Source organism: Cololabis saira, chromosome 22 (genome assembly GCF_033807715.1).
Source record: "Cololabis saira isolate AMF1-May2022 chromosome 22, fColSai1.1, whole genome shotgun sequence".
Taxonomy (NCBI): Eukaryota; Metazoa; Chordata; class Actinopteri; order Beloniformes; family Belonidae; genus Cololabis; species Cololabis saira.
The window spans coordinates 20577536-20590926 of NC_084608.1; the positions used below are offsets into that span (position 1 = coordinate 20577536).

General features: G+C 38.9%; 1 protein-coding gene across 1 annotated transcript in view; it reads right to left on the reverse strand.

Annotated features, from left to right (window-relative positions):
* lmbr1 (limb development membrane protein 1) overlaps window positions 1-13391 on the reverse strand; it is a 41215-nt gene that overhangs the window by 16358 nt on the left and 11466 nt on the right. Inside the window, exons 5-9 of the mRNA XM_061713135.1 lie at window positions 12936-13039; window positions 5035-5161; window positions 4614-4682; window positions 4411-4475; window positions 4044-4116 (exon numbers count right to left, since the gene is read on the reverse strand). Of these exons, the coding sequence (XP_061569119.1) occupies window positions 4044-4116; window positions 4411-4475; window positions 4614-4682; window positions 5035-5161; window positions 12936-13039 (438 nt within the window). The remainder of the gene's footprint in view (window positions 1-4043; window positions 4117-4410; window positions 4476-4613; window positions 4683-5034; window positions 5162-12935; window positions 13040-13391) is intronic.

Genomic DNA, 13391 nt, shown 5'->3' on the forward strand with positions numbered 1-13391 from the left:
ATTATGACACGCCCTGTCTGGATGGGTTTAAGTAGGTTAAAGAGGTGAAGATCGACAGAAAGAGACATAACATTCTCAAAAGGCCTTGCAGATACCTGTTCCAGGAACAGAACAGGGGAAAGTTTGAAGCCTCTGAGCAAATGCAGTCACAACACAACAGCAAATGTCACAGATAGTTCAATTGCTCTTCTCCAAATACAAATGAAAAACACTGCCTCCAGGAAGCTAAATCTGCTCAGCTACATTTTAACTAATTTAACACCTATTCATTATGTACACTCAAACATATCTTTACATATCACCAACAGAATCAAATCATTGTTGAAATGAGGGGGGAAAAAGGTTCTTAAAGTTTCACAGAAAAAGGAAAATGTTTTCACTTGTTCAAGCAGTAAAATGGGGAAAACTTCTACTGCAGTATCTTCAATGACATCATTCCATACTGAAGTTACATATATCCTTCTTCTCCCTCTGCTGGCACCATCAAGAAATAGACTGAGTTACAGCGAGGCAGAGATGCTGAGTGAGGTTTCTGGCAAACAGGAGGGCTGAGAGTAATTCAACATATCCGCTCCAACCTTCTCCACAGTCAAAAAATTACGTCATCCACAAATATGCTAAACACCATGCTGAGACAACAGAGGCACTGGCAAGGTCATTGTGCCGCATAGCATCTGGACGAGCGCTCCGCTGCTCTGTTTTCAGCAGAACAGGGTCTTGAGGAGAGGGACACTGAACAAGTGTGTGCATAAATACACCTGAACCACAGTATATATTAAATTTATTTACTCCTACTGCAGTTCACATTGTTATAAGAGAACAAGATGAAATAATCAAGCTAAAATGGCTATTTTGTACTGTGACTCTTTCAGGCACGAATAAAGTTGTCTACCAGCAAGGAAGAAGTATTTCTGATCTTAACTGATGCTCCTGGAGTCGTCTTAAAATTAGAACTCACATTCTGCTTCAGTTAAGTCGGTGTCTGCGGAGAGCAGGTTGTAAATCAATTCAAAGCATTAGGAGTCCTGAGATATGGAGGATTTTTTGTGCCAAAATTAAATAAATAAATACATCATTAATTAATTAAAATTAGAATGAAATATGTCATTAATTAATTAAAATACAAGTCATTTTAAGTAAAAATATATATTTATTATTTCAGCATTTAATTAATTAATGACACATTTAATTAATGATTTCGTGTTGCGTGTGAATCATGAAATGTAAAACTGCATTTAATTAATTAATGACACATTTAATTAATGATTTTGTGTTGCTGAATCATGAAATGTAAATGTAAAACCGTCAGTTTCACTCGTCAAACTCAGTGGGCGGATTCCAAACACCTCATTGGTTCCCCTGCACATCAAGTCAAGATGGGAAAGTGCAGAAATAACTCCAACAACTTCGAGCAGTTCCTCTGCTTTACACGCTACATGCTCGGGGTCAGCAGGTCCTGCTTCCACATACTCTGCAAGGTCGAAGATATCGCTCACCAACTCTCTACAAAGTTCACGAAAATCCTCCAAACTCACAGCTGTCATGTTTAGAAAATCCAAAGCAGTGGATTCCACTAGATTTGCGTTAGCCCCGCCCACTGAATTTGACGAGTGAAACTGACAGTTTTACATTTACATTTCATGATTTAGCAACACAAAATCATTAATTAAATGTGTCATTAATTAATTAAATGCAGTTTTACATTTCATGATTCACACGCAACACGAAATCATGTCATTAATTAATTAAATGCTGAAATAATAAATATATATTTTTACTTAAAATGAATTGTATTTTAATTAATTAATGACATATTTAATTCTCATTTTAATTAATTAATGACACATTTAATTAATTAATGATATATTTCATTCCCATTTTAATTAATTAATGATGTATTTATTTATTTAATTTTGGCACAAAAAATCCTCCATACTGAGAGAACCGTAACACTAAAGGCAGAATCAACATCTCTATCTCACTAATGCAACAGGAAATATTGATGATTTATCGTCTTAAGATGAGGCTCTATGGTCTTATGATGGATACGTGGTGTACTCAAACATGTCGAGATTTGCACCAGTACTTGTGAAAAATATGATTCAGGGCATCATCAATTTTCTGAAGCATATAAAACCAAATTTAATGCAGAAATAAAGAGATTTACCTCATACTTAAATATTCAGATATTTATACAAAATCAACCCAAAGGTCTGATGTGAAAGTGCTGCCAAAGTTTCACCCATTATCATGCAGCCTCCACGGACGATAAAGGATGTTTTGCAAAAGCGTGTTTCCACAGTCGGTACAGGATATTCCATAAGAGAAGAAAGATTAATTAAAGAACAATAAGAAGGTTAAAAAAAAAGCCTTTAAGTATGTGCTTTGAGTGTTACGTTTATGCACGAGACACTGGGGACGTTAGAGACATGTGTAGTCATGTGAAAGATTAAAATCTGTAGATGCATGAATAGTAAAACTTTCAGTAAGTCATTCATGTTGTAATTGTTGACTGCAATGAACAAGTAAACAGCCAAAATGATTTCTTGTAAAAATGTAGCTTTTCTCGTTCATGAGAGCAATCCACAGAAAAGTCTGAATATTTCCCCTCAAGGAAAATAAACACGCTGCTAATAAGCCAGTTAAGATGGAAAAGCTGTTTGAAATGGGCAATTGCATTTAAAAGGACGACAACAAAGGGCCTGACATGTAAATAAACAAACGAACCAACTGATGAGGCGCAATAGTCCGCATCTACAGAGCATACAGAGCGAGGGGAGAATCTACTTAAGAGGCTTGTTGCAGAGTGGACACAGGTGAAGCAAGAAGACTTGATTGCTTGTCTCTGGAGTGTGTCCTGTGAACTGTTCCTGAACCGTTTTTCTACCCGACGCTCTCAGATCAAAGGAAGACTACTCAAACCTTCAGTTTCACCTACATACGAGCGCAAACAACAAGTGTTTTGCATGTGCATGGCATACAGTACATGCGTAAAAAAAACATTCATGTCTGGTAAATGTCTTAAGTTAACCTCCACTGAACAGAATCCTCCCTCACCTCAAATTCCCACCTCTTTAACAGGAAAAAGGAACTGCAGCTTGGCCTCGGTCCACAAAGACATGTGTTGACCGCTTTTTTTTTTTTTTTTTTGTGCCTCACAGTGACTTGTAAAGATCAAACAGTCCTCGGGATGATAAGGAACAGATTACAATTATTCTATCAGCTAGTTCAAAGCCGGAGCGGTGTGGAATGAGCCCTAAGAAACCGTACGCATTGGTGGCAGTGTATGGAGGAGCCAGGCGTAGCATTTGAAAACATGCGCTATCTGGGAATGATCTCCCCTTACCTTCCTGGTTTGAAAGAATGCTTGTCCTCTTCATTTACTCACATCTGTACACTTGGTTGCGTGCTTCAGTTAATATTAAAGTAGGTTTTGGAACATAACTTCCTGCTTCTGAGATAAATCAACGTCAAACAAGGATTTTTTGGGGAGCTAAGGGCTCGACGCACGTCGGAAATGCTGGTTTAAAAAAAGAAAGACTCCCTATCCTTCAACTCTTTCAATTTTCCCTTTGTGCACAGGAGCAGCATAATTCTCCTGGTCCTCTTTCAGACGTCACTGAGAAGTTACCCTTTAATGTCCACAGAAGAAAGGCCCAGGTTCTTTGAAAGATTGAATTTCCACCATACTAACCAGGCTACCAGTCTACATCTGACATTAAATGAACCAATCATTTCACCAACAATGACTAGGCCCTGGAGAGTCTTAAGTAGATTCTTAGTCGAAATGTCTTAAACATAAAATACGGTCTGTGCCACGGAGGTTGTTTTGACCTTTAGCAGAATGTTAGAAGAGTAAGACATAGCTGGGGAAAGCCAGTGTCAAGTGTGTATGAACTTTTTGTGAATGTCTGTGTCGGGGAGTGCCAAGATGAATTTTCAATGCTAATTGATTCCAGCGTGGCCTGCTTTAATCACACCCGATAGTGCAGTCAGCCCCTGCCCTTGCCTATAATGTGCCAACACATCTCCCACGGACATACCGTTTAATCTCCTCTGAAGGGCTTCCTCCTGCAAATGGATGCAGTAAATCTGCTCATCCAGGTCCTCTAGGATCTAAAGGGGAGGGAGCAAAGTAGAAAAAGATGAAATGGGTTATAATTAGGCCCAAAGTGGGACTGGAGTGATGGCAGATGGGAGGAGTTGGTGATGTTTTTGCAGTCCTCCGTCATTCATTTAAATCGCTAACTGAAACACCTTTCAGAACAGAGGAGCAAAATGTCTTAGATCTGACTGTGATCTTTTCATGTTTAAGCATGCAGTCAAAACAGTTTTTTTGTTTTAAACTGTCTCCTGACAATGTAATTTATAACCCTGCCATGTAAATACTAAATCCAGATGATTACTTACTGCTGGCTTCACCAGCAACTGGCCCATTACAGTGAACATCCTGGATAGTCCCACAGGAGTGCACACTGCATAGGAGGACAGAAAACAGCGGGATTATCAGGTGTGCTCAAAGACAAACAGGTAGAACAACTGAGGGCTGTTCCCCACAAGCGTTGTGGTACCACGCTGCTTGAATGTGTATGGAATTTAAAAAAAACTCTTACTTAGTAAAAGCAGTCCCCCCATCAGAGATATACAGGAATAGAGGTACGGCAGGTAGAATTCCCAAAGATCTAGAGAAAAAAAGAAAAGAAAATATTTTGTTTTGCAAATGATATAATGGTTCTTGTGTTAAAAAAAAAAAATCAGCTTTCCCTGTGGAGAGATTAATAATTGGACAAAATGTGTCAATTTAAGAGGTTTAGTTTTGTGAATAAGTACATGACTGGCTTTCTTGTCACCCAAGTTAACCATTTCCCACATTCTAGCTTAAATTTTTGAGCTCACCTAATCAGCTCAGAGCTAATCAGAGCTTATCATTTATAGTTAGAAGCCTTAGAAGTAACAATGCTACCATAAATAAGCGGGTGCGTTTCCAAAAAGTTCAAATAATTAAAACGAAGAAGGACATTTCAAACTACATACCATATAGCGACTCCATACTGGCTGCGTCATTGTCAATAAGGGCCGACGCCACCCACACGATACCCAGAATAAGCAAAGCCAGCAAGAACAGCATCACAAACGTCTCCAAAACCCGTGCCCTAATGCCCTGACAAGAAAAAGAAGACATTCGAAAAGGTATTTAAATACAGATCTAATTGTTATAGTTATAATTTAAACTATCACAAGGTCACAACATGAATATAAAGTTCACACTTGCTGTCGTTCTTCAGACTCGATGCTTCAATTTTAAATAATGGATAATACAAATGTTTAGCAAAAACCAGATGATGTATCACAACGAAGAGAGTAATAATGGAGAAAATAAACAGATTATGATCAAAGGAGCTCTAACATATCATCAGTAAAACTGTGGTTGTTTTGTTATGTGTTGATCATGTCAGGCTGCCAATGGAAGTGGCATATGGGTAATTATTGAAGACCTCACTGCTGACAGAAACAGCAGGATGGATGCAGAGGCAAGTCAAATGCATCAATCTTCTCTGAATGAAACTTTTATCATTCAGGAAGATACCAATCCTAAATAATACTTTCAGGTTAATCAAATAACTTTGAAAGGTAGATTCAGAAATCAATCACCTGCCACAATAATGACATTAGAGACTGTACAACAAGAAATTTGGATTAGTGTGATAAAGGGTTGAGAAGATATCAACAGTTAAAGTAAATGAAGTAGAATACCCTGAAAGCTTTGCATCTCCCAGATGATCATTCATAAATTAATATAAACACATTAAAATGTAGATGGCACAAATGTGTATTAGAGCATTTACAAATATGTACAACTCATGAGTAATTTTGGTATCTATAAATGTTATATTTTAATTCAAACAGTTTGAACACAGAAAAACACCAAATATACAGATTACAAGATAAACAATAAATAATATTTACCATCCAGAATTTTTTTTTTACTCCCAACCTTAGAGTTGTGATCATTTTACACTCAAACAGCTTCCTGTTTTCAGATTGTGAAAAGTATGTTCATGTATGGGCTGCCGTGCACAGATCAGCTTGCATGTGCATGAGGAATTCGGGGAATCTCTTCACACTCTCGCCTCTTTGCAAATTCACAAATTCTTGCTGTGTTTGAGTTCTGTTCAGAGCTGGGCCACAAGCGTAAAATCACATTCATTTGTTTGCTCCTGGATTGTTATTTGGAGGTGGGAAATATGTGTGCGGGGGGGTCCTAAAGAGAGATGCATAGGAATGTATTTAACATTTTGTAAAATGAGAAATTATCCCATCTGTGAGACTGCAAATACCCAAAATATCACATCTGATTTGCAACATGTGTAATAAGGATTTTTAACAATTATATGACATATTTTCACCATACATTTTCTTTGTTTTATAAAAGTAAGTAGGGTGTGGGAGCTCCTGTATTTTATATCCAAATGTTAAACACTGTAATCAAAATTCTCTGAAGAAAACCATCCTTCTCGACCACCTTGGTTCATTTCATGTAAGCAGCATACTCACGATACACAAACATGACATAAAAGCTTTTATGGATTTTTGTGTAAAACCACTTCACTATAAACATTGTATAGACTAATGTTTATGATGATTGTGGTTATATGACAGATCTAACAAAAGTCTGGTAGTAGGGAAGGTGATTTTTTTTTTTTTTTTTTTTTTTTTTTTAAAGGGGGTGGCTGGTGGAGGTGTCTGTTGTAAGAAGCATGAAGCCTGGCTGGGTCAGTTACTGTCTGCGATCAAGAGCAGACCTCCCATCTGGGGCCGATTAGGAACTCCCTTAGCACTACGGTCACGTCCCAGGCCGAGCAGACGAGAGGGTTTTGGGGTAATTTGGGTTTTCCGGGTCACAAACTGCTGAGTGGTTAATAAAGTCCTTCTCTTACTTCTTCACACAGTTTCCACAGCCTCCCTCCCCTGCTGGAGAGCCAAGCTGTCTAGCACTGTAAGATAGATAGGCTCTTTCATACACATGTCAGCTCGGCGGCCAGGCATGGGATAACGGGGGTTCTCTGCTTTTTCAATGCCGTTTAAATTGGGTACATGTGAGCAATTTGTTACCAACTAACATAATGGCTGTGTGGTTGCTGTTCAGTATTTGCCAACAAGTACACGAAGGGGGTCCCTTCTTTGAAAGTTCCCCATTAATCATAACGCCACTTGATAAAGTGGAAATGGTTTTCAAATCTGGAGATTAAATGATGGTAAAGTTACTTGTGATTCACCACCATTTCAAAACAACATGTCCTTTAGTATTTGCCTTTCAAGTCATGTCACTGTTGTCTTTTCTACCATTTTCAAGCTCTTGTGCAGGAAACTGTAATTCATCATAATTCATTAGTGACACCTATTCAAGAAGTGTAACGTAACATACTGAAGTTCACTGATCTATTGAGCTTAAACAACAGCAATGTAAGAATGTGGGATTATTCAGTGGTGAAAATCCCCTGCAACATCCCTTTGTTATTACTGAGCAATTACATGCCTCTCACCTCCTCTCACAGTGTTATTCTGGAGAAGCCTCAGTGAGGGAAGAATTTTCTAGCACACAAAGAGGCAAATGGACACGGTGTAGAGTGCCCCAATGTGGTTAATGTGGACACTGCAGACAATTTAAAGATAATGTCAGAGGGACATTTACTCTGCATAAAAACTAAAAGATCTAAATAAAAAAAGAGGACCAATTGTTGTATGTTTGTTATTATACCACGATAAACTGGAAGTTCATGTGTCATGCAGATGAATATTTATTTCAAATATATCCACAAAGCTGGGAAGCTTCAGTTTGTTCAGTTGTCCATTTATGCACCGATGCTCTTAGCACGTTACATGATTGGTATTATCCAGCATCTTGCAGCCATGTTCAACTATGCAGTGGGGAAATGCTTGATACTGCTGATTAAAAGAAAAAAAAATAGAGGTAGAAACAAGGAGAAGGAAGTGAGAGAAAGAAAGAAAGGGAACAACAGAGGGCGACCGAGGAGGAGAGGAATGAACGTCTGAGCATATCTGCTTCCCCAGAGGTAAAAGAGGTGAGAGGAATGCTTTCAGGGACTTCAGCCACGTCCCACACGCGCTCTCTTAAGGATGCATCGGAACAAGTCAAACCGACAGGCAGGACGTGTGTCCACTCGAGCACACCAGTCCACCTTAACAGGCTGTCCATCCCATGCTGAAGGTATATTCCCTTTAGAAAGCCCTCTTAATCATTTATAAGCCTCAAATCATTCCACATTCAGATCATTTAGGGCAAAGGCGGTGCTTGTCACCCCTTTTACTATCATTTCTTGCCTTTCTGGAGGAGCCATCCACTGTGTCAGACAGTGCTGGAAATCAGAAAAAGGACACTGAATTGAAAGGCCCAGTCGGTTTAACTGATCCATCTACATCCATGACATTGCACATTCATAGTTCTGTCAGCACGTACTTATTCTTGGAAGGGGAAAATTTAAACCTTTGTTCCCAATCATAAAAGGCAAGGAAGAAACTTTGGTTTATAAATAAGAAAAGTTCAACTGAGTCATCATCAGTGATCAAAAGATTAAACTGTCAACCGGCGAAGGCAGCGAGAAAAAAAGGGGAAAAAAAACTAACGAAAAAGACGTGTGCCTTGGCATCCAGAGTGCCCGCTGAAAGTTTCTATTCTTGCTGTTCTAAATGTGTAACTACCTCTAAATATAACAGCTCTAAAATATTCAGCATCCCCTGATCCTCACACCAGCGTAGAGCGAGGGGCTGGTTAACTGCAGATCTGCTTGTACAATACTGGAGAGACTTCCAAGAAATGTGTGGAGTGGTCTGAGTGAAGAGTGACAAGTTCATTTGCAGAATCAAACATACATGCAACACACACACACACACACACACACACACACACACACACACACACACACACACACACACACACACACACACACACACACACACACACACACACACACACACACACACACACACACACACACACACACACACACACACACACACACACACACACACACACACACACACACACACACACACACACACACACACACACACACACACACACACACACACACCTCCAAATCCACCCAATTACAAAGAAAAAAAAAAGGGACTAGAAACATTTTGCAAGCTTTCCTTCTTGCCTGTGCTGCATGAAGCACAACTCTCTCTCCCTCTGGAAGCTGAACTCAGTGCCAGAAAGGTGTAAGAGATATTTGCAAAGGTGTAGGGTAGTCCTGACAAAAAAAAAAAGAGTTGAAAAATCTGATAAAGGAGGAGAGTTGCACAGGAGCTTCCTTGCTGCTGCCATCAATCCATAGCAGGTCAGCAGGTGGTGGCAGAGATCATCTCGCGCACCATCCCTCTGCCGACTGTCAGGGAAGCGTGCAACAAGGGCCAAGAGTGTAATAAGTGAGGAAGGGGGCAGGGCCCTTTTCACTCCCTGGCAAAGAAAAAAAAAAAAAAAAAAAAAAAGACTGCTCTCTTTGCTAAAGACATGCCAGATGCTCAGGGACCTTATTAGCGTATCCTTCAACCAGTCAGCCACAGTGGAATGGCCGTGTCAAAGACAGAAAGCAGAAAAAGAGGGAGACTCCCCTATATAGCTGTGCAATGAACTTCAAAAGACTCTTTAGACTTCTTAATAAAGCCCCAATGACACAGGAAAATAAAAAAAGGAGTAGTATTAAGTCGAATCATTCAAATCACTCCAAGTTCTACTAGCAGTAACGACACATAAGCAAGCATCTTTTCTACATTGTATTTGTTTACATTGTATTTACTCTCTTGCAGCAGCATCAGTTTTTGATACCTAAAAGTTACCATACGAAAGTACTCAAATAATAACTTAGGATAGATTATCACTCTTTTGAGACAATAGGATGGGGCCAAATACACCGACCAGACCATCACCAGACTCTATATCAATTGCGTAACCTAGATGAAATGGTATTACCCGCTCCACGTAACGTATTCTTTCTCCAAGCGAAACAACTAAACATTCAGTCCCAAACCAGTCGAGTTCCAAAACTTTTCACATAGTAAAAAAAAATGAGTCATGAGAGGAAGGGAAAATCTCACTTGTTCTTTTTAAAATTCCTAGCTCAAGCTAATATGTTGCTGCGGTAACGTACATTGTAACAGGCAGCTTTAGGGAGACACTGTGACCTTAAAGGAAGGTATGTAAACACCACTTTATATTCTCCGGCTGGCCCTGCCAGAGAGAAGGCCTGGGAAAAATGTCTGCATGTGCAGGAGATTTGAAATAAATATCCAGGCCTCCATTGTGGAGCTCCAACAAAGACGAGTATCTTAGTAACACCAAACGGGTTTGTTTGACGAGATGTTTTCTCTCCCCTCTGCCTCCTCCTCCACCACAATAAACACACTTCTCATCATCAGCGAGTTACGGCTTAGGATGAGATTGATGAGGAGTTTCTTTAACTACCAGATGAAACCTGTTGGCCCTTCGCTGGGTCAGTCATGGGGTCAGACTCGTTCCAACTCGTTTCAGGATCAAACACATTTCAATACCGGGTAGGAGCAAAAGACCATTCCCTGCAAATGCATGCTTGCCAAATTTTATATTGCATCTTCATAGAAAACCCACTGCTTCAGAAAAACTTTATTAACTTTGCATACTTTTCATCATCCTTGACTCGGACTCAGCAGGACACAAAAACAAACCCTACACAATACCAGGAGTGGACAGAGAGCTTGTTGTGGTCGTAGCTTTCTGGTCTTTTCTTTCTTTTTTCCCCTTATCATCCAATTGCTTCTGCGCAAATACAACTTCAAGATATCCAACTGAAATTTTCTCAAGATGATTCACATCTCTTGGATTAAATTAAGTTGTTTTATCGTCCTTGTTAGAACATGCTGATCATCTCTATCAGGATGATGTGAACGGCTCTCATTATTACTGTGCCATCTACTGGTGGTTTGGAGACGGTTATTACAAACTATTTACAAACAGCAAACTTAGATTCATAAAGCTATAAAAGTAAACATATGTAATTAAGCCCAAAGCTTGGATTGCCCACAGAGATAGAACCTAGGAGTTAGGAACTGTCATATGCAAGATATAATTGTGCAACTACCCCGACAATATAAATGTGTCTTAATGTGATAATCTTCGAAAAAAGAAGGAAAGAAATTACACAACAACTTTTAGCAGCCCTAAGTGATGCTCTTCTGCAATGATTTGGGAATACAGTCGTAAACCGGGAGACCTTTTACAGCAGCAAATAAAGCCAGATCATAACGTCTGACATCAAGACCCTGAGTCCCTCTGGTTCATCCACAATTTGGACAATTTGTGAAACAGTTAATCAAATAGGTGACAGAGCCTCTAAAGAGTTGAACATTAAAATGCAACATTAAAAAAAAAAAAAAAGCATCCACATTTTCATCCTTATTCTGTTGGCATCTTTTAGTACATCGTCAAAAGTAAACAGCCACATGAAAAGGCTGACTTTCCGCGTTAGGGCTGAAATTCATCATTCGCTTCATTTCCGCAGTCAGAGGAAACTTGCAGCGTTACATTAGCCCAGAAGGTTAAAATGCCACATAAAACCTCATGAAAATGTGGTCTAATAAAGTTATTTAATAAACGGATAATATCTAATTATAAGATTTACATTCTTCTCGATCTCATTCATGTTATTCAATCTTTATCCAGCTCAACTCTTTTATTCCAACAGGGGTGTCACCTGGAATTTTCTCCATTCCTAAAATAATATGCAGAGGTGCAGCTCAACACTGAACAGCTCTTCCTCTGGGCAAATTTATAGAGGCGACACAGTGAGAAAAAGGTCTTGCTGAAATGACAAAGAACAAAAAGGAGAAATGTGAAGAGGCCCTCAACCTGCTTCCTATACATCAGAGCCTACTCTCTACTGAAGAAATCCAACAGAAATAAATTAGTGACCGAGAGGAAGAGAAAGAGAGAGAGAAAAAAAAAGAGAACTGGCCATACACTACAGTACAGACTAATTTTTATGTGCTTTTGCCAGGAGGGACATAAACCAGAAAGGTTTCAAACTGTGACACAGGATAGAGGTGTATTAAAAGTAAATCTTTTCCCCTCCATTTTGCAGGGCTCTATTGTCCTGTCATGTTGCTGCGACTTTATGGACTTTTGGAACACGAGCCCCCAGCCTCTTTTTTTTTTTTCCTTTTTTTCAGGGTAATCAATTAAATGAGGAAGTTCGCTGAGCCTTACAACTCGATTATTAGCCTGTGCTTTTGAAGTTTTATTTTAGGGGGCTGGGAAGCGGGTGACAAGGAATCAGGCTTTAAATCAGTGGGGCCGATGCAGCAGTGTTGAAGCGTTTGCAGCCTATGGCTTTATTGAAAGGGGTTGTCAGGATGTGGCACTGGGCGAAGACCAGATTCAGACTTTCATGGTTAATGAGCTTTCTGCGGTGGCAGTTACAGTCAGTGGTGTGAGTCAAGCAGAGGGCAAATACGAGGCACCTGCTGCTGTTTTAGTCAGAGAAAAAAAAAAATCTGTCGCATGAGGACCAGTTTTCATACATGTTAAAAGTGAAATCAGAGAACACAATACATATAAATACAGTACTTTCTTAAGTTTAATTTACATATCAGTGATTATTTTTCCATTAAACAAGTACGTAATAAAAAAATCTGACAATTAACTAAATGTTGATCATTTTTCCAGTGATTGAGTGAGTATATTATCAAATAAATAAAATGTAAAATAATTATTTATATATATATATATATATATATATATATATATATATATATATATATATATATATATATATATATATATATATATATATACACACACACACACACACACACACACACACACACACACATACATACACACACACATATACATATACACACACACTTGGGATTTGTACCTTTTTCGATCCTGCAAATCCCTCAGACTCCAAAAAGAAATAGGCAAATGGCATCAGGACAAACAGGCAAAGGTTGGAGAACAGTGACACCAGGTTCCACAGACCTGCAGGAAGCCACACATACAAACACCGTCAATCACTAATTACACATTTAAAGTTAAAGCAAGATCTTATGTGGAAGGAGGGTTTCCAAATTCTTATAAAGCAGCTAAAAAGTGCACTTTGATAACTGTTGTCAGATTAAGTTTCTAAAGTCACGGTCTCTACTGCCCCCTGGTGGACGTCAGAACATCCCACAGAATTATTAAAAAAGTGAATTATGGTATTATGACATCCAGATAAATCCTGAATAAATATTATAATATGTAATTCTGAAGAAAATTAAATAACCTGACTTAAACCAACATGACTGGTTTTAAGGAAATAAACTGGTTTGCTTAATCTTCCAGCAACTGT